The following is a 21,142-nucleotide window of genomic DNA, read 5'->3' on the forward strand; positions in this document are numbered from 1 at the left end:
TTCTTTCTTTCTTCCTTTCTTCCTTTCTTTCTTTCTTTCATGTGTTTACTACATGGTCTATAGGATCTCACTACACAGATCAGACTCGTAGTGATCCTCCTGTCTTCAGCCTCCCAAGTGCTGGGATTACAGGTTGCATACCACCATGCCCAGTCTTATATTTTTTATTTTGAGACAGGGTCTCGCTAAGTCACCAGGCTGGGCTCAATCTTGTGATCCTCCTGCCTCAGGCTCTCAGAGGGCTGGGATAACAGGCACACAGCAACGTGCTCAGCTTTTTATTTATTTTATTTTGTGAGACAGGGTCTCAACACCATGTTGGTGTGAACTAGAGTGGATGGTTTAACCACATAGTTTATAGCTGTTGGTCATATCCCCTCACCCCTCATTTCATCCCATTATCTCTACTTCCCTTTCTCTCTGATAGGTTATGGCCCTAGTATGAATGGCTGAATTATTATGGTCGTCATCCAATATGGCTAAAGTCCTTAAAAACAACAACTCATCTTCCCAGAGACCACCTGCCCCTTCTCCAACTCAGCCCAGGGTGCAATTTCCTTTTACCTTTCCCGCCACCTCAGGGAAGGCCCCAGTCAGCTCCTCAGGTATATCTAAACATCCCCCTCAAACCCCACCTCTGGCAAAAGGCCATAAAAGCCTCAGCCTCCCTTTGTTCCAATCCAGAGAATTCCTTATTTTCCCAAATTCTCTCCATGTCCTCTAAGATAATGAAGTCCTTTTCCCTTTATAATAAAGCCCCTTTCCCTTTTTCCTTTTGCCTGTTTCTCTGCTGCGACACCGTCAACACCTATCACTCTCCATCTAGGTAAAGACTGAATACCTTGGTGGGCGGGGGAGGGCGAGTACTGGGAACAGAACTCATGGCCTTGCACTTGCCAAGCAGGTGCTGTGCTGCTGAACAATATCCCTGGCCCAAAACCTGAATACGTAACAAGCAGAGCAACCAAGGTCCCAAAGTCACAATTCAGCCCAGGAATTGGAAAAACACCTCTAGGATGGGAACTTTTGCCTACATCAGTTAATGCCCTTGGCAACAGCTCCTGGAGTTAGGCAGGATATCCCCCATTTGGCAGAGGAGGAAGGTCTCGCCACTGATGTCTCCTAACTGGGAAGCCCATGCTCTTAGGACCTGCAGGGACTTTCAGGGGCCCCTGCCCTGGTGTAGCTGGCAGCACATCACACTGAGGTCCACACTGGATGGTGGCTTGGCTTTGCCCCTTCTAATGCATTGTGTTCATTGGCTGTGCACCCCGCAGCCTTTGGATGCTGAAGCACTTAGAGATGTGGTGGCTGCAGACACCTCCAGGGGGTGCTCCTTTTGCTTTCTGAGGAAACAGTTTCCCTAACAGGTTCCCTTTGTCAGTAACCCTCCCCACTTCCTCCCTTCTTGGGGCTTCTGTAGTGTTCTTCTTGCTACATAACCACAACCCAAAGGGCTGGGCAAGGTGACATGGGGGTGGGGAGAGGGCAGGGGACAGAGTACTCTGGTTTGCCTGGCCCCTGACCCAGGCAAGGAGTCAGCTCCTTCTCATCCAACAATTGGAACCTTCCAACCTTACCCCATTTAGGTTCCAAAACCAATGGGATGATGTCACTGGTACAGTGGAGCCCAGGCCCCTTGCTTTCTGAAGGTCATACATGAAGCTCATCTCATCCTCCAGCTGTGTGCTTTCAATTTCCCTTGGTGCCGAGGATGGAGCTCAGAACTTTGAGAATAAGCTAGGCAAGTGCTCCACTAGAAGGCGCATCCCAAACCCTAAGTGCATTTTAGTTTTCAAAGTTCTTTCCCAGTCATCTTTATTCACCTAAGACTTTCTGGTGGTCCCCCCACTGAGCCTGGATTACCCTCACTCAGCTCTCACCCCCTGGAAGGATGACAGAAGCCACAGCCCAGAAAGATGACCACTTCTCCAGGGTCACTCCACTTGTGGGCATGCAGCCAGCACAGTGCTTCCCTCCTGCGCACCCCCACCCTGTGGAGAAAACCCCCATCCCCCAACATCTCTGTCAGGGGGCCTACAGCCCTAATGGCCTCTGCTTTGGGATAGGCTGGGGCTTGGGAAGGTGTGACTGAGAGGACAGCAGATGAAAGGTGAAGGGGGCAGCTAGGGGCGAGCTCTGGGCCCACCTGGCCATTGGAGTTGTGACAAGCCCTAGGTAGAATCAGGCAGTGATGGGGCAAACAAGGGAACTGGGTTTCTTGTAAATACGCAGAAAGAAACCCCAACCAACAGAGCTTGCAAAACCTTTCTTTTCCTCCTCCCTCTTCCTGATTTCATCTCAGACGGAGGGGGTGGTGGAAAGAAAAGGATGGAGAAGGAGCTGACAAAATAGCTGTGGCCGGGCCCCTTCCCTGGGCACTTGCTCAACAAGGAGGATTAGCTGGTCCTAACTGGGCCAAGATTGTGGGTGTGAGTCCTATGGATGGCTTCATTCTGTTCTGTCCAGGAAGATGGCCTGGAGCCCTGACGTTGCCCTCTGGCTGTTAAATACATGCCACTGGTCACGTGGTGCAGCAAGCACATTCGATGCTGGGTGACTATTAGCTGGGGGTGGGGCTGTTTTTAAGTAGAGGGTACAGCTGTTCCTGGGGTAGTTTCCATTTTGTTTGTGGCTGGGGGGGAAGGGTGTTGAGGGAGTAGGAAATGGCATGAAGGAAATTGTTACTTCCTTTCCAGAGAATTCCAGAAAGGTTTCATGGAGAGTGAGGTATTTCAGGAGCATTGGCTCGGAGGGATGAGGAACTGGAGGAGAGTTTCGTTGTGTGGCCCAGATGACCATCTGGCTCCCATGTTTCCTGGCATGTGTGAAAATGCCACGGGTGTTACCAGCAATGCTGTGAGAGCCATTGGCTCAGCTGAGTGGGTGTAGGTTTAAACGCACTCCACAGAGGCTGTGGATGTGGCTTGCACATCGAGGCTGTTTCCGTCTAGAGGAGGTCGAGATGGGTGGGTGCTGGACACTGCTTGATGTGTCTCAGTTGCAGCCTTTGAAAGGGTCTGTACCTCTCTGGAGGGAACCTGGCTGTAATGATGCAGAAGCAGCCCAAACTACTTCTATTTTGCTTTGGTTTTGCAATGCAGGCAGAACCACAGTGAGCCAGAGGTGTGCATTTGCAGGCTGGGGACACAGATGCCTCGGCCTGTTGTTCCCTCCTGTGGCACACACTCATGCACGGCAGCTTCCAGGTGCCATTTATTCTCACAAAGCTGTCACTCTTGGCCCTGCTAGGACAGAGGCTGAGAGTGGACTTTGGAGCTGGCTGTGAGCTGCGCAATGATGGGGTAGGGCAGGGGAGGAATTTGCCGCCAGTTACTAAAGGTTCCCAAATAATTCCATTCCCTGAGTCAAGTGTCTGCGTGTGACCCCTGAGCTTCACTCACCAGTGAGGCAGTGTTCAGGGTTCTAGGCCACCCAAGCTGTGTCCCAACCAGAGGGCTCTTGAAGGACCTGCGAGAGAGGTGCCCTGGAGTGGGCCTCTCTGTTCCTGGCAGGTGGGCCTATATGGTAGTGGCTTCTTTGGTTTCATGTTCCTGGGAGAGGGAGGTTATTTTAAGGGACTGGGGGAGAGGGAGTGAACATGCAAATGAGCCTCTCTCCACCTCTCACTTTCAAATCCTCAAACATCTAAAGCAAGAGGGGAAGCTTTCTGGCCTGGAAGGTTCCATGGGGGAAGATTCTTAGCCTTGGCCAATATGCCCCTTCACCTTAGCTTTAGGCCTGGGGCAGGATGAGATCACCAGGATCAGCCTCCCAAGACCTTACAACCTTGCGCCAAAGAACCTACACCAGTGGGTCCTCTGTTTAGGCACTTAAACATGCAGTCATGTGAAATGAGGCTATGGGAATCCTCTGTCTCATCAGACCTCTCCGCTCTGCATTGCTGGTCAAGGGTTCCATCTAACCCATTGCAGTATCTGCCCTCTCCCCATCTCCCTAGCTGAGTAGACCTTGTGGGTTCACCCCAAAGACCCACAGGCCCCATACCTATTCTGGGGTTTCCTTCTCTTGCTGGGACACACAGTGATAGCAGGGGCCTAGCAGAACTTTAGCCAAACCAGCCCGCCCCCACTTCACCACGGCTTCTCTGAAGCAGAGGCAGCATTCAGTAAGGGCTTGTCATCCTCACAGAGGCAGCTCAGGCCACCACTGCCACCACCACAGCCTGGGAGGAGGAACTGATGACGGAGCCTGTGGCTTTGCTGGCCAGCTCAGGCAGCCCTTTGACACACAGAGGCTCTCACGCACGTATCTTCACACTTGAGACACATGCACACACCCTGCACATTCACAGTGAGCATAGAGCACGCACCTGGGGAGCTAGCCACCCAAGAACATACTGACATAACCTCCGAGCTTGCATATTTCCCTTATTCTCATGTGACAGAGTATATGACACCCACCTGTACTAAATGTATACCTAGTCACATACTTCCCAGAAAATGCTGCACTTACAGATGCTGACTGGCCAAAGGGGTCAAAGGGGAGTACCATTCATTTGTTTGTTTGTTTTGTTCCTTCTTTCTTGCATTTCTTCCACAAACATGAATTAAGTGCAGGCACCTGTGTGAGGTACTAAAGTTTTATCAATGACCAACAAACACAGTGCGCTCTGCCCTCAAGGAAGCCCCTGTTATTGGGGAAGGTAGGGAAGATCTGTAGATGTTTCCAGGGCAGAGAACAACAATGATGAACTTGCAAACAAAACAAAACAGAACAAAACAAAGCAAAGCAAAGCAAAGCAAAGCAAAACAAAACAAAACAGAAAGGCTGGCCTGTGAAGAGAAGCCCAAGATACAGCAAACCTGGAAGGGCCATAGTGGACAGGCCTTGGGGGAGGGGTGGATGCGGGAGTTTCGTGTTTAGACAAAGTAGGATTAGGTGAAAGTGATCGGTTTTCATTTGATGAGTACAGTTCTAGGGGCAGACAGAAGACAGAGTGGGAGGGCTAGGGAAGCTGTGGAAGAATTTGGCCTGGGGGCCCCCAGGCATGTAGGCCAAGGGAGACAGACCTTCCAAGCATAAATGGCCCTGCCTTAGGCGCCTAGGCTGAGGAGACAGGGTCACAGGCAGAGTTGAGTGGGAGGAGCAGGAGCAGACCAGGACAAGTCAGTCTGAAGGTGCCTCTACTGAGTGTGCATCTGGCTCACTCTCCTTCATGAGAATGGCGACTCAGACCTGACAGGTGGAGCTGACCCATGCTGAGTGACTTCTCCAGGCATTTTGTTGGGGTGGCTAGAAAGGTATGGGGGTGAGGCTGGGGTTGGAGAGAGGGTGGGGCCAGCCCTGTGGGCTAACGGAAAGGAAGTGGCAGAGGCTTGGGTGTCTCCTGTGGGGGAGAGCGGTCATTATGGAGGTCAGCCATGGTCCCCCTCCCTTTCCTCCCCTTTGCCCCTCTCTGAAGTTCCTCATTTCTTTCTGGGCCAGGGCAAGGCTTACCACCCTGGGACTGCCCAGGGTGTGTCTCGGAGGTGGGGTCCAGCGATTCACTCTATTGTAGGTGGACCCAATTCTTCATGGTTGAATCAGGCTGCTGGCATAGATGTTCGCACACTAAAGCATATCACACAACTCTAGTGTGCCTGAGGGGCCACAGATGCAGTACCTTGAAGTGCAGAGGCCAAGTGTTCAGGGGCCCAGGAGTGGGGGAGCCTGTAGCTGGGCGCATAAGGGCTTTGGGAGGCGGCCATGGGTGTGACCACGCTTGGCCGAGCCCAGCCACAAGGGCGCTGACAGTGAGGAGTGGAGGCAGGGAAGCAGCTGGAGGCCCCAGATGCCATGCGAGCACGGGAGGCATCAGGAGAAGAGTTGTGTGTGGGCTGCAGCAGACAGAGATTTCCTGGAAAAGGGGCCTGTGGGCCAGAGGATGGGGAAGATTCCTCGGCCCTTCCCCCAGCCAGGGCTCTCCTCACAAGTTCCCAGGGTGACAGTTTAGTCTTGAAACTGAAAGCAAAGCAGAGCACAAACCCACACATCACATGGAGGCCACCCTCTCTGGCAGGCGGTGGAGGAAGGGGGTGTAAGCATGCATGTGGCCCACCTGTCTCATAGGCCCCCCCACTCTGGCCCTGACACAATACAACCCCCTGCAGAGAGACAATTCCACAGTAGACTCTTGCCCTTCAGAGCTCACTGGTGGCCACTCCCAAGGTACATGGAGCCTCAGAGCACCCTCAGGCCCTGTGTCCCCTTGCACTCACCCCATGAATTCTTTCCTAAGCCAAAGGAGTTATGGGGATTCTTTACACCATTGCCCCAGCCTGAGGTCACCCTGGGTGCCCTGCCATTTCCTGTGGCCATGCACTGAGGATAAAGAGCCCCAAGCCAGTTGGTATGGTCCCACCCTGCGTATAATCTCCGTACTCAGGGAGACTGTGGTGGGACAATGGCAAATTAGAGCCCAGCTTGAGCAATTTAGCAGCTGTCTCAAGATAAAATGAAATGAAATGAAATGAAATATAAAATGAAATAGCTGGGAATGTAGTTTCAGTATAAAGGTCCTGAGTTCAAGCCTCAGCAACACCATAAATAAACTCCTCTATCTGGACCAGGGAGATGGCTCAGTAGAATAGGTGCTTCTCTGGCAAGCACAAGGGCCTAAGTTCAATCCTCGGTTCCGCCAAAAAAAAAAATAATAATAACAAATTCCTCTATCTGTTGCCTTCTCTGAGAGAAGGGAAAGGGGAGGAAAGGGAGCTGTGTGTCTTTGGGGCTGGCCAGAGGTATAGATGCTGGTGGCCCTGACTGGCACCAAGGTTCAGCTTCTTCCTGCTGGGAACAATTCAGCTGACTTTCTTTCTTTCTTTTGCAGCTTCCTTTCTCCTCCATTGGCCTCCCTTGCCCAGCTCTGTACTGGTCTTCTGCCCAGCATGGCAAGGTCCCTGAGGTTCACTAGTTGTCTTGGGAATGGAACAAGGAGGCTGATTTATTCATGGTCTCCATCTCTCCCTTCTCCCTAGCTTGCTCCTGTGGTCATCCCAGCCCAGTATGCATCCTTGAGCCCACTGGAGCCCACCACCTACTCCAGCTCTCTACGTGGCTGGGGGAGGCACTAAGCATCTCCTCACCAACAAAGCGCTGCCACTCCGGAGAGCTCGGGAATCCTGCTGTCAGCTCTTGGAGCAGACAGTATGGCCATTACCCTGCAGCCCAGTGACCTAATCTTTGAGTTTGCAAGCAACGGAATGGATGACATCCACCAGGTATGGTCTGGGAGAATAAAGTTCAGTGGGCTAGATGGCTGGCTAGCCACTCGGCAAATAATGAATAAACACCTACTATGGTCGGGGCACTGGCCCTGTTGTGCCAGCCAGACTGCTCACCAGCTCTTCTCTCACGTAGCCAGTTGGTAGTCATTAGGTGGTCACTCAGGGAGTGGCTGGTAAGGGAGCAGCAGGGACTGAAGTCACAAGGTGTTCTCTGGTCATCGTAAGGCTTTTGGACTGCTTTCTTCTCCTCCAGTGTCACGGTGAGAAAGGTGTTGGGATGACCACATAGCAAGATGGTCCCTGCCAACTGAAACTGCAGGGTGGAGTCCAAGCCCTGGCATCTTGAGATACCTGGCTCTAGTCCAGTTGATAGGCTCTTCTCAGCTTCCACCTGAGGATTCAGGATAAGCCTGAGGATTCAGGCAGAAGGCTCTCCTCCCAAGCCACACAGAGGCCCAAAGTCATGGGGTCCAATGGGAGGAAGTCTGGCACTCAGGTACCCACTGCTCTATACCTTGTGCTGCTGCACTGAGGCCAGGAGGACACATTTTCCATGCACTTAGTCATTCCCACTGGATGGTGTCCTGGCATTCATCACTATCGCCCTTTCCCTTCCTTCCACACAATGGAGAAAGAAGAGGCAGCCATCAGGGCCAGGAGATACTCAGTGGCATAAGCTCCTGCCTGGCAAGCCCGATGTCCTGAGTTTAATCCCTGGTAAAAAAAAAAAAAAGGCAGCCATGAAAGAGTTGGAACCTGGAAACCTAGGTTATTGTTGTTATGTTTTTTGTTTGTTTGTTTTTAATGTGTTTGGTACAGGGTCTCACTACACAGTTTGGACTTGTAGTGATCCTCCTGTATTCAGCCTCTCCAGTGATGGGATTACATGCATGCAACTCTGTTGCGGGTTCAGTGTACCCTGGGGCCAGGGCTGGCACAGCATGTGGTGCTGGGGATCAAACCCTGGTCCTGTGCTTGACTAAGCAGGTACTTAGTCCGCTGAGCTATCTCACTGGCCCAGAACCCTAGATTTTGATCCTACTTTGGCCCCAGTATCACCTGGCCAAGCCCTGTCTCCTACCCGCTACCATATCTCTACCCTCTCCAAGAGATCTGTCTGGATTATCTCAGGCATCCCAGCCTAACTGATATGCTCTATCCTAAATCCTTGCAAGGACGAATAAAGACCATCCCGTCTTCTGCAGCCAACTGAAGGCTGCCCTCTAATGGGCACTAAATGCATAGTACTCTCTGTCCTGTGTGTTTTTACCCAAGGTTGCTCCATGTTATTGGACCCTCTGCTGTGCCTACCTGGGAAAGAAAGGCTTCACATGAAGGAGAGGGGAAGAAAAATCCAAATTTACCAGTTTCTCAGTGCTTCTTGCCATTTTCCACTTGCTTCTGGTCTGCTCAGCAACTTTCTGTGTCTCCTAGAGGCTGTCCTCACCTCCCAAGCGACCCTTCTCCCTCAGGGGAAGCCTCTCTTCTCAGCCTGTGGAGAAGCCCAAAGTCAAGGGTGTCCTCAGTTTCCCTATACCTTTCATGGATAACATCTCATATTCTTATTTCTTTTCCACTGGCATGGGAGATAAAAGTATTCTTCCTTCCCAGCTAACTCCTACCCCTGTACTTGATCTCCTGCCTTTTTTTTCTTAAGGCCTCAAGCCATCAATCACATTCCTTTTCTCTTGTATATTTCTGACATTCCAGGTGCTTCTCTTCATTTTAGAAATCTTCAGGTCTTTCTAACCCTGAAAGAAAACCTTTGTTCTGCTGCTTCAGAATGAATGCTACTTTCTTTTTAGAATTATTATTTTGAGGGGGTTTATACCCATGTCTTTCACATTGAGCTGTATCCCCAGTCCTTTTTACTTTTTATTTTGAGGCAGGGTCTCACTTAAGTTGCCCAGATTGGGCTTGAACTTTCATTTCTCCTGTCTCAGGAGGCACTCCTCCTAGGGTGCTAGGATTATAGTCTAACCCTTCCATTTTTCTTAGGAAATCATTTTTGTTACAAAATGTATCATGAATACAGAAGAGTGCATAAATCATTGATGAGTAGATAGAACATAAAGTGAATATACATGTACTCACCACCCAGGTTAAGAAGTAAAACATTACTAGGTCCCTAGAAGCCTTTGATACCTAATGCTTAACAAGAACTTACTCTGTGCATGTTAGGTACTGTTTTGAGCACATAATGTGTATTGGTCTGTTTAAACAACCATATGGGGTCAATAATATGAGTATCCCAATTTTATAAATGAGAAAGCTGATACACAGAAATATAAGTAACTTTCTTAAGGTCACCCTGCTACTAAGTAAGTAGCCCAGCTTGTTTTTTGTTTTTGTTTTTTTCCTCTTTGAGACAAGGTCTTGCTGTGTACCTCAAACTGGCCCAGAATTTATTATGTAGTCCAGGCTGGCCTCAAACTTGCAATGATATTCCTACCTCAGCCTCCTGAGTGCTGGGATCACAGGCATGCACCACCACGCCTGGCCTCCAGCTTGGTTTTAAACCCAAGCAGTCTGGCTGTAGGTTAGCACAATCTGATAGAATTGTCTGGAATGCTAGCAATGTTGTTTTATGTTTGACTTATCTAGTGTAAGGCAGAACATGTTGCAGAGCATTTGAAATGTAGCTAGTGTAGTTGAATGACTAAAGTTTCATGTTTCATTTTTTTCTCTTGCTATGTCTGAACTCAAACTCACAATCCTCCTGCTTCAGCCTTCCCTACTGCTGGCATTATGGGTGTGTACAACTGTGCCCAGCTCTGAAGTTGTATCTTTCCAAAATTTTTATTCCATTTAAATCTAAAGTCACCAGTGCTAGTAGCTGTCCTCATGGACAGCACAGGTATAGACATCATGTGCCCTTGGACACATGATGTCTTAAGTCTATCCTCTCTGAGATCCCATGTCACCGGGCCTGGGACCCCAGCACTCCCCTGAAGTCACTCCAGCTAGAGCAACTATCCAGTGGTCAAATCCAAAGCCTTTGCCAATTTACACTCTTCTAAATTCCTCAGGAACATCTGAAGCAGAACCATTCTCAGTCTTTTTTCAAGAATGAAGATTTAACCTTCCCATAAAAGAAAATTTGGAAAATACGGAAAAATAGAAAAAAAGGAAAGAAATCATCCAAAGTCCAACAACTAAAATATAACTACAATTGACATTCTAGTATATTTCTTTTTATCTAGAATTTTTTTAAAAAACTGTCAGCTGTGGTGGCATACACTTGTCATCCCAGCTATTCAGGAGGCCAAGGTAGAAGGATCAAAAGTTCAAGGATAGCCTGGGTAACTTAGCAAGACCCTATTCAAAACTAAAATATAAAAATGTGGAGGAGCCAGGGAGATAGCTCAGCAGCATAAATGCCTGCCTGGCAAGCACAAGGTCCTGAGTTAGATCTCTGGTACTGAAAAAGAGAACAGGTGGAGGGGAGGAGATAACTCAGTGATAGAGTGCTTGCCTAGCGTAAACAAGGCCGTGGGTTTGATCTTCAGCACAATGAATGAATAAATGAATGTGGGGGATGGATATGATCACCATATATACATTGAAACTCCCTCAAATAGGGCTGGGGAGATAGCTCAGTAGAACAAGTGTTTGCCTGGCAATAATGATAATAATAACATAATAATAATAAAATATGATTACACTCAATTATTATTATTATTATTATTATTATTATTATTATTTGGAGACAAGGTCTCACGATGTAGTCGAGGTTAATCTTGACCTTATTATATAGCTCAGACTGGCCTTGAACTTGCACTGATCCTCCTGAGTACTGGGATTACAGGTATGCGCCACCCCACTGGCCAACAGTTCTTTTTTATTTAGTTTTGTTTCATTTCAGAACAACAACGCACTCTAGGGGCTGAATTGACTTGCCCTCATTGACTTCTCTACTCTGAGGGATTTGGTGGCCACCTGCTCCCTTTAGAGCTCTTGGACATTTGTTTCTGACTCCCTGACACACACCTCCACTTTAGATCTCCCAAAGGTACCTCAGACTCGCCATATCTATATTTGATCCCTTATCTTTCTCCAAATCCTCATTTTCCTCTTCCTGAGTCCACCTCAAATATGAGCAGTCACCCCATGTACCTGCCAAATCAAGCTGGTAATGAAATGCTTTCCCCAGGCCAGGCAGTGATCAGCTCTGACCTTTGTGCCTCTAGAATGGCTCTGACTTTATTCCCCACTGTCATTGCTATACTGAGCCCTAAAATTTCTGGGTCCCCAAACATGATCCTAGGCTGAGCCCCTTTACCCCTTACCCTTAAGCCCTTTACCCTTGCCATCAACTAATCCTTTTCCAGTGGCCTCACTGGCCTAACACTTCTCAAGGACTGAGTCCCAAGCCCAGATGATGGATTACTCCAACCATTTAAAAATGCTTGCCCAGGGGGCCTGCCCCTTAGCTCAGTTCTTTAAGTGGCTGCTTCAACAAAGCAGTCAGGCTCAGGTTGCTGTGGTTGATCCCCACAACTCAAGCCAGCCAAACTTGCCCTGAAGGCATTTGGAGCAAAACAAAAAAAAAATCCTTTTGCCTCTGGGGGCCCGGGAGATGGCTCAGTGGAATAAGTGCTTCCCTGGCAAGTGCAACGGCCTGAGTTCAATTCCCGGTTCTGCCCCCCACCAAAAAAAAAATGCTTGCCCAGGCTGGGGGATAGCTCAGAGGTGTAGTACATCCTCATTGCATGAGCCCCTGGTTTTCCTCCTCAGTGCTTGAGATGGGCCTCACACATGCTAGGAAGGTGCTCTACTACTGAGCTCACCTCCAATCCTTTTTTGTGGGGTGGAGTTTGAGATAGGGTCTCACCATATAGTGCATTTATGTAGCCCAGGTTGGCTTTGAACTCAGAGTGATCCTCCTGCCTCAGCCACCCAAGGGTTAGGATAACAGGAGTGTACCACCAGGCTCAGCGGCCCCAATGCTTTTTAAAAATTGTATTCTGAGAATGGGCCTCACTATGTTGCCCAGGCTAGCCTCAAACTCGTGATCCACTATCCCAGCTTTCTAGGTAGCTGGGATTACAGGTGCATGCTGGTATAACAGGCATAGGAAGTGGAGAAAGGGGTTCTTTCTTGGGAAATGGTAGCCCACGATGGCTGTGAGTAACCTTACCCAGAATGGGAAAGGCTTTGGTCTCCTGTGCCAGTTGTACAAATGCTTGCCTTTGGTTGATTTTAGGTTGGGAAGAGCTGAGCCATCTCTTAAGCAAGAGCCCACTCAAAGCATCACCTAGTGAGGCTGAACCTAGAGCAACCTCATCTCAGCCCACGGGCTCCATGAAGTAGGAATTGCATAAAGGGCCTAAGGCTAACAGGGAGGGCTTCCTGGAAGAGGTAGGTAGCCTTGAACCAGATCTCTATCTCCTGCCTAGCTGGAAGACCCTTCAGTGTTCCCAGCCGTGATCGTGGAACAGGTACCCTACCCCGAATTACTGCATCTGTACTCAGGACTAGAGCTGGATGACTCTCACAACAGCGCTGCAACAGATGGGGCCATGTGCATGACACAGGACCAGATCCTGGAGGGCAGCTTTTTGCTGGCAGGTCTGTTCCTTTTCTGGGCAGGGGAGGTGTGGTGGAAGTGGAGAAAGGGGTTCTTTCTTGGGGAATGGCAGCCCACGATGGCTGTGAGTAACCTTACCCAGAATGGGCAAGGCCTCTAACCAAAGGGTAGTGCCACCTCATGGAAGAAAGAACTAACTCAATCTACTGGAATTCTCCAGATGAAGTAGGGTTCGGAGGAGTGGAAGGAGTGGAGAGCTGCTGAAGGGTGGGGGATTAGGGCAGGAGGCATGCTGGTCCATCCTAGGCTGTCCCTAGGGTCCCTGTGTCTCCTCACCATTCTGTTGGCTCCGGTTGGCCCTGACTTTAGCTGTACTGTGCCCTGAGGGAATTTTTCTTACCCCCCTTCATGAAATGTGGAACCAGATGACAATGAGGCCAACTCACACGCCACGGCAACCACCGAAGTCTTACTCAACGTGGAATCTCCCAACAACATGCTGGATGAGAAGCAGATCTGTAAGTCTGGACCCTTGTGATTTAACTCTAGACAACTAAGCAACTCCCTTTTAAAGTGTCACATCCTGTTGGGTATGGTGGCACAAACCTGTAATCCCAGCACCCTGGGAGGCTGATGCAGGATTACAAGTTCGAGCCTAGCCTGTATAGTGACTTAGTGTGACCCTGTCTCAAAATTAAAAACAAAACAAACAAAAAATATCAAAAACTGCCAGAAACATACATCATGTGAAGAGTGTGGGTTTAATCCCTACTACCATACACAAAAAAGAAAGAAAAAACAAACAAACAAACAAACAGGGGCCGGGGAGATGGCTCAGTGGAACAAGTGCTTCCCTGGCAAGCACAAGGGCCTGAGTTCAATCCCCAGTTCCACCAAAAAAAAAAAAAAAAAGAAACAAACAAATAAACCTTGGAGGCTGAGGCAAGAGTAGCACAAGTTTGAGTACACCTTGGGCAACTGAGTGACTTACTGTGACCCTTTCTCTAAGTACAGAGGCCTTGGGTTCAATCTCCAGTACTGAAAGAAAAGTCGCATCTGAGGGGCTGGGGAGACAGCTCGGTAGAGTAAGTGCCTGCCTGGCAAGCACGAAGTCCTGAGTTCAATCCCTGGTACTGCACACACAAAAACATCACATCTGCATGCTAGATTTTCAGGTGCATGCACAGGCATTCTAGGTCACCACACCTATCAATATACGTGTGAACAGATTCAGGCTGGGACTGGCAGGAAGGGGCAGGAAGGTACCAGGCACCAGAGATAAGGAAAAGATGGCTAGGGCAAGTTTTGTGTTTTGGGGCTTTTTTTGTTTTTGTTTTTGTTTTTTTGTGCAGGGTCTCACTACACAGCCCAGACTCATAGTGATCCTCCTGATTTCTGCGTCCCAGGTGCTGGAATTACAGGCAGGCACCACCACGCCCGGACTCCATCACCAGCTCAGCGTGCCCGGGGGCAGGGCCAGCGCAGCATGCGGAGCCAGGGATCAAAACCTGACCCCTGCGCTTACCTAAGCAAGCGCTTAGTCCACTGAGCTATACTGCCGGCCCTGAGTTTTGTGTTTTATTCCTTATTTATTTTTGAGACAGGATGTCACTACATAGTTCATTATGCTGGCCTTGAACTCACTATGGCTAACCTCAAACTCACATGATGATTCTCCTGCCTAAGCGTCCTGAATGCTGGGATTACAGGTGTGGCCAACGCTCAATTTCAAATAGTGGTAAAATACTGTACCATAACATGTGCCACCTTAGTCATTTTAAAGTGTGTTAAGCAGTGTTAAGTACCTTTGAAACCATCTCTACCATCCATCTTAGAACTCTTCCCATCCCGTAGCCCTGAAATCATCCTTATTAAACTTACCTTGCCCTGTGCCCCAGTCTCAGCAGCTGCCATCCGACCTCTGTCTCTGTGAGCTTGTGTCTTCTGGGTACCTCATAGCGAGGCATTGTACAGCACGGTGCTTTTTGTGGTTGATTTATTTCATGTAGCATAATGTTTTCAAAGCCCATCCATGTGTTAGTGACAATGACCCTGTCTCAAAATAAAATAACAAAAGGCTGGGGACATACCTCATTGTGAAGGCACTGTGGAGCATGTATCAGAAAGTCCTTTCTTTAAGGCTGAGCAATCGAATAGTGGCCAGGGGACTTTTCGGGCCCTCACTCTGTGACTGACTTAGAAATGAAGCAGGCTTGGAATGCCTTCACCCCTTCCCTGATCTTGAAGGCAGCCCCCAAAAGAGGCTCATGTGTGTCTGCTGGTCTGCCTGGCTCCCCATTTCCCCAGAAGACCCCCAAGACGCCCCTTCTCCCAGTGCCCTCTAAGGCAGATGTCCTAACACTGCAGGAGGGTGCCCCCTCCATTGCACTTGCTTGAGAGGATGCTGTGATATAGTGAGGGATGCGAAAGCCCTAATGCTGAAAGGTAAGAGATTTCTCCCCACATCTCTCACTAATATTCAGCCAGGACTCGACTAATATTTACTCAGTGCCTCCAAGTACCAGGCCCTGACTTTCTGTGTGACTTGTCATCTCGAGGCCTGTCTCAGCTGCCTGGCTGGAAGCAGAGGGACTGCACTAAATGCTTTCGAGTTGTCAAATGAGGGAATGCTAAAATCAACCTGGCCCTTTTCCTGGACGCTGCCTGAGACTTCCCCTCTCACAGCTGTAAGCTCTAAATGTGGCAGCTGTGATTAGGGCCAGCTTATGCCCACAGCTCTGCAGATGTGTCCTCCCCTCCTGGTGCGAGACCCCCTGAGGCATTTTCAGGTGTATCTGGTATTGGAGCTGTGGGGAACGGCAAGCCTGCCCTCCTCTGGTGCCCCCCATTCTCCAGGCCCGCCCACTGCATGCCTCTCTCTTCCTGCAGTTGGCACCTCTGAAATGCTTCCAGACTCAGACCCAGCTGCAGCTGCGACTCTGCCCAACTACCTGTTTCCTACCTCTGAGCCTGATGTCCAGAACGGGGCAGGTGACAATGGTGCCCAGGAAGAGCAGCCTCTAGAGGAGAGAGTCCCCACAGAGGAAAGTGCCAAGAAGGCTGGGAAATCAAAGAAGAGAAGTAAGGCGGGGAGTAGCATGTATGTGTGTTCAAAGGAGTAGGCAGTGGGGGCCTAGGGAGAGCCCAAAGGCTGAGCACGCTGAGGATCACAGGCACATGGCGGGGGGGGGGGGGGCTCTGGTCTACCAGGGATGAACTAGAAAGCCTCCCTTCTGTAAGCCTGGCTTATGCAATTCCTATCTGCCAGCACACACAGGCACCACCAGAAATACCACAGGCTAATCTCCATGGGCTGAATCACAGGCCGAGTTCAGATTCGAGGTCTGGACCCCTGGTCAGTCCCTGGACATCCAGGGTGCCTCTGTCCATGCAAAATGAGTCATGCTTCTTGCTTATCTCTCTTCAGCAGAGCTTATGAAGCAGAGACTGTAGGAGAGAGGACTTTGGGCTCTCCCAAGCCCCAGTGTTATTGATTTACTTGGGGTGGCTGGTTGATACTGCCTCCTCAGCAGAGCCACCACACTGGTCTGTACAGCTGTGGTGACTTGGGGCTGTTTCTCCAGTTCCAAAATGAGCCCAGGCAGGTTCTGCTCTTAGAAGGTGCCTTGTTTGCCAGCATTGAGTTTCCCCACATGGTAGTTTGCTGTAGAGCTGCCTTCAGGGCCTGACCATGCAGGTGTAGATACCTGTGGCTGTGGCTATGGCTGTGGCAAATGATTGACCTGCCTCCTCCTGGTCTGTCCTGTCACACCCAATGTGGTCAGCTCACTGCAGCCTCAGCCTCAGCCTCAGCCTCAGCCTCAGCCTCAGTGCTCTCCTACCTTCTCTTCACAGTCCGGAAGACAAAGGGCAACCGAAGCACCTCACCGGTCACAGACCCTAGCATCCCCATCCGGAAGAAGTCAAAGGATGGCAAAGGTATGGCTGGGAGTTGGAGAAATGAAAGGGGTGGCCCTTAACCTGCTGCTAGGTTGCCCAAGTCACCCCTCACTGCCTGCTGCTCTGCAGGCAGCACCATATACCTGTGGGAGTTCCTTCTGGCACTCCTGCAAGACCGAAACACCTGTCCCAAATACATCAAGTGGACTCAGCGAGAGAAAGGCATCTTCAAGCTGGTGGACTCCAAAGCTGTGTCTAAGCTGTGGGGAAAGCAGAAAAACAAGCCTGACATGAACTATGAGACGATGGGGCGGGCACTAAGGTAGGAGCTACAGAGATACAGAGTCCCTGTCCTGACGAATCACCCAGCTATATATCCAAGGACGTTTTCCCACTGTAATGGAGGCCTGCTCTGTCCTTTAAGGAAACGGTCACCTTGCTACACCCTCCTTCAGCTCTGAGAGGAAAAATCTCCTTCTTATATCTCTGTGCTACATCTCTGCCACAAGAGCATTTTCAGTCCCCATCCCGATCTCCAAGAAGGGTTTTCTTCACTTTGTGAAAGCCAAAGGTCCAAGGAGTTGCCTCAAGTTGGTCTCTTGGACTGGGGGCCTGCTGAACCCCTGCCATCTATTCCTTCACTCCTACTTTCATCCTTCATTCACTCCCCATCCTCAGCCCCAAAGCAAGATGAGGCTGGAATCACAAAAGCCTTTGAAAACAGCCTTTAAGCCTGAAGGGGGAAATCTGGGCCTTTCATACCCAAGAGCTGGCCATGACCCTTCCCTTGCCCCCAGGGTTCTCTTGAGCTTGATCTGCCTTGGAGGGTAGTGTAAAGGGGAGCTACAGAGGAAAGGCCCCTTCCTCAGTCCCTGGCTAACTCCACTCCCCCATTGCCCAGATACTACTACCAAAGAGGCATCCTGGCTAAAGTGGAAGGGCAGAGGCTGGTGTACCAGTTTAAGGAGATGCCCAAGGACCTGGTCGTGATTGAAGATGAGGATGAGAGAAGCGAAGCCCCAGCAGCAGCCCCTCAGGCTGCGACATCCTCCACAAGCTCCCTCAGAAGAGCCAGCTCCAGGGTGTCATCCAGGGCTGCGCCCCAGGGCAAGGCTGGCCCTTCTTGGGAGAAGCCAAAGCTCCAGCATGTTGGTCTACAGCCATCTTCGAGTCTGGAATTGGGACTGCCTCTGAATGAGGAGACCCCCACTACCTCCACCATGCTTGTCTCCCCGGCAGAGGGCCAGGCCAAGCTTACCAAGGCCGTGAGGTAAGGGCGCCAAAGCAACCGTGAGCCTTCCTGCAGCCTCTTGTGCCAGGGCTGTGTCCAGCTTTATGCAAATTACTGCCATGTCCAGTCTTGTGGGATCTTTGCAGAACCCTGGGAAAGCTGGCAGAGCTCTGTAGACAAGAGAGGAAAGGTAACATGCCTAAGGCCACACACTAAGTCACTGCAAAGCTAGCACTTGACTTGGGGGGCTTTGGTTGCCAGCTGGGACTGATTCTGCTACTCCACAGTATGCCCTAAGGAGCTACCATGAGCTTCCACATCCTGCCCACCCTGCCTAGTCATCTCTACTCTACAGGAAAGAATATAGCAGATGAGCCTGTTCTGCCTTCCACGCCCACAACTCTCCCTAGTTCCACTTCCTTGCTCTGGGGCCAAGTTTTCCCTGAAAAGGTTTGAGTTTGTCCGCATCTCTTGCTACACTGGAGTGGCTCATAGGGCACTCTTCTGAGGGGGAGGCAGCAGAGGGGAAGGGTGAGCTCTTAGGTCATGAGGCCTAGATTGAAGTCCTTGCTCTTGAGTCTAGGATTTAACAGCTGTGTGGTCTTGGGGTGAGTTACATAACTTCTCTGTGACAGTTTCCTCAAGCTATAAAATCAAATAACTCTTATTTAGCTCATGTGCTGTTTTACGGTTTGAGCAAAATGCAGCATGTGAGTTCCTTGGAATGACCTCTGACCTGTCCTAAGTACTGGATAAATGCTAGCTAGAGCAACAACGTGCAGAACACCTGCAACTCTGTCCTTGTTATGCTCTCCTTCCTGGCTGGCTGGGAGGCCTTTGCTACCTTAACCAACTCTTTTCTGTCTCGTTTCAGTCCTTCGGTGCCCAACAACATCCACCTAGGAGTGGCCCCGGCGGGGTCAGGCTCGGCCGTTACCCTGCAGACCATCCCGCTGACTACGGTGCTGACCAATGGGGCCCCTGCCAGTACTACTGCTTCTACTCAGCTGGTTCTCCAGAGTGTCCCACCCACATCTTCCACGCTCAAGGACACCTTCACTCTGCAGGCCTCCTTTCCCCTGAACACTAGTTTCCCAGAGAACCAGGTGGCAGCACCAGGGGCCCCACTCATTCTCAGTGGCCTCCCTCAGCTTCTGGCTGGGACCAACCATCCGACCAACCCAGCGCCACCCTCTGTCACAGCTGCTGGACCAGCAGGGCCAAGCTCTCAGGCCCCTGGGACTGTCATTGCTGCCTTCATCAGGACTTCCTCTACCACAACAGCCCCCGGGGTCAAGGAGGGGCCACTGAGGTCCTCCTCATATGTGCAGGGCATGGTAACTGGGGCCCCCATGGAGGGGCTGCTGGTTCCCGAAGAGACCCTGAGGGAACTCCTGAGAGATCAGGCTCATCTTCAGCCACTTCCAACCCAGGTGGTTTCGAGGGGTTCCCACACTCCAAGTCTTTTGGGAAACCAGACTTTCTCTCCCCCCAGCCGCCCCACTGTTGGGCTGACCCCAGTGGCTGAACTTGAGCTCTCCTCAGGCTCAGGGTCCCTATTAATGTCTGAGCCTAGTGTGACCTCATCTGGGAGCTTGCTGACCAGATCCCCAACCCCAGCCCCCTTTTCTCCATTTAATCCTGCTTCCCTCATTAAGATGGAGCCCCATGACATATAAACAGAGGAGTCAGAAGGGTCACCCATGAGGCGAAGCTGAGCAGCAGTTTCACACGGACTGACTTATATAGTGTTCCTGCCCTTACATTTCCACGGGATTCAATACACTTGATCCTCAGTCCCCCAGGCCTGCATGGCACCACCATGGCAAAGCCCTGGCATCAGACGGTGGCCTTCAGGAGCACAAGAAGATGTGTTCTTGGCAGGATAATGGGTTGGCTTGGTGATGGAGAGAAAACTCCTGGAGCCAGGGAGATGCTCTTGGTCAGGACTGGCACAGGAACTTCATGAGAAGTGTCAGGCCTGGCTGTATCTAGTCATCCACATGCCCTGTGTAGGGACCTTACTATCCCATATGTGAATATCTCTGTATCTATGTGTGTGTACTTGTAGGTCTCTGTCTTCCTTTTTGGGGTGGGGACTGGGTGCAGCTGTGTGGTCTTGTCTTCAAGGATGTGTGCATGTCCTGTGGGTCAGCCACAGAGGTGGGGATCTTTTTTAAGGGAAAACATCTTCTAGTGCCCAAGATTAAGTTGCTCTGAGGTTATAGGGTACAGATGGGATCCCCAGACCTAGAGATGTCACAGAGCTGGATCTGTCCAGATCTAGGTAGGAGGGCTTCAATGGGTGTACCTGTTGGGAAAGACACACTGCTGGAGGACAGTAAGGCTGAGGGGGAAGGAAGAGAGAGAACTCAGCCCTGGGAGTGAGCACCACCGGCTAAACCAATGTGCTCTTCCTGGAGTTTGCCTTGTTGCTGGCCACTGGCACTGTGCCAGCAGGCTGGGACCTTGGCCACTGGAGTACTTTGCTGGAGAAGTAGCCAGGGCACAGCACCCCTCTTGAGTCAGACCAGGACATGAAGTCCCCAGACAGGGCTGAGTCAGGGAATGTCTGTGCCAGGGTCTTGGGCTGTTTGTGTGAGAGCAGCCTCATGCCAGGCAACAGTCTCAACTGGCATGTTGCCCTGCATGCTATGCCCTGGGATAGGTGGTCATTACTTCTCCCCTGAGATTTCCTAGCTGTCAGGTGCTGCTGGGGGCAGTGGCACAGTGACCCAGCTGGGGTCTGCCTCATCCTTGCTGCTCAGCCTGCCTTTTCACCTCAGAGGTGTGCTAGCCTCTACTCACTGCCGACTCTCATAGCTAATCCCCGTTTCCCATCACCACCAGGGTAGGGATCAGCTGATGTGTACCCCTGTGGCCCCTCTCCAGCTCCACAAGGCTCCTCACTTCCCATTTGTTGCTTTCTGGGGAAGGGTCAGCCTATGCCCCTCCACGTCAGCCCCTCAGCTGAGGGACTGTGTCCCCCTTCCTCTCTCCCACTGAATTTGTTTGCTCCCTCCCACCACCTTGGGGGCAAAATGAAGAAACTTTGGGCTTGGGAGCAACTTCACTCTCTGGTGAATTTGGTTAATGTGAATCAGTGCCTCAGGACCTTTGCTTCGTTCTTGGCACAAAACCACCCACTTGGCCTAACTACCTCCCCTGGCTGCCCTTTTCTCTTTCTCTTGTGGGCATCTCTCTCTCTCTCTCTCTCTCTCTCTCTCTCTCTCTCTCTCTCTCTCTCTCTCT

At 50.7% G+C, this 21,142-nt stretch overlaps 1 protein-coding gene across 5 annotated transcripts in view; it reads left to right on the top strand.

Annotated features, from left to right (window-relative positions):
* Elf4 (E74 like ETS transcription factor 4) overlaps nt 1-21,119 on the top strand; it is a 45,345-nt gene extending 24,226 nt beyond the window's left edge. For 2 of the 5 annotated variants that reach the window (XM_023718884.1, XM_023718885.1), the window contains exons 2-9: nt 6,981-7,223; nt 12,629-12,800; nt 13,185-13,277; nt 15,649-15,840; nt 16,615-16,698; nt 16,789-16,981; nt 17,561-17,929; nt 18,765-21,119. In XM_023718884.1, the coding sequence (XP_023574652.1) occupies nt 7,152-7,223; nt 12,629-12,800; nt 13,185-13,277; nt 15,649-15,840; nt 16,615-16,698; nt 16,789-16,981; nt 17,561-17,929; nt 18,765-19,569 (1,980 nt within the window). In that variant the 5' untranslated portion in view covers nt 6,981-7,151 and the 3' untranslated portion in view covers nt 19,570-21,119. Of the gene's footprint in view, nt 1-6,980; nt 7,224-11,094; nt 11,242-12,435; nt 12,539-12,628; nt 12,801-13,184; nt 13,278-15,648; nt 15,841-16,614; nt 16,699-16,788; nt 16,982-17,560; nt 17,930-18,764 lie in introns of those variants that run through there. The other 3 variants (XM_023718886.1, XM_023718887.1, XM_023718888.1) reach the window with 3 other exon arrangements.
* The last annotated feature ends 23 nt before the right edge of the window (nt 21,120-21,142 follow it).

The sequence above is a fragment of the Octodon degus genome, unplaced genomic scaffold (assembly GCF_000260255.1).
Source record: "Octodon degus isolate 3935 unplaced genomic scaffold, OctDeg1.0 scaffold00063, whole genome shotgun sequence".
NCBI classification, from domain to species: Eukaryota; Metazoa; Chordata; class Mammalia; order Rodentia; family Octodontidae; genus Octodon; species Octodon degus.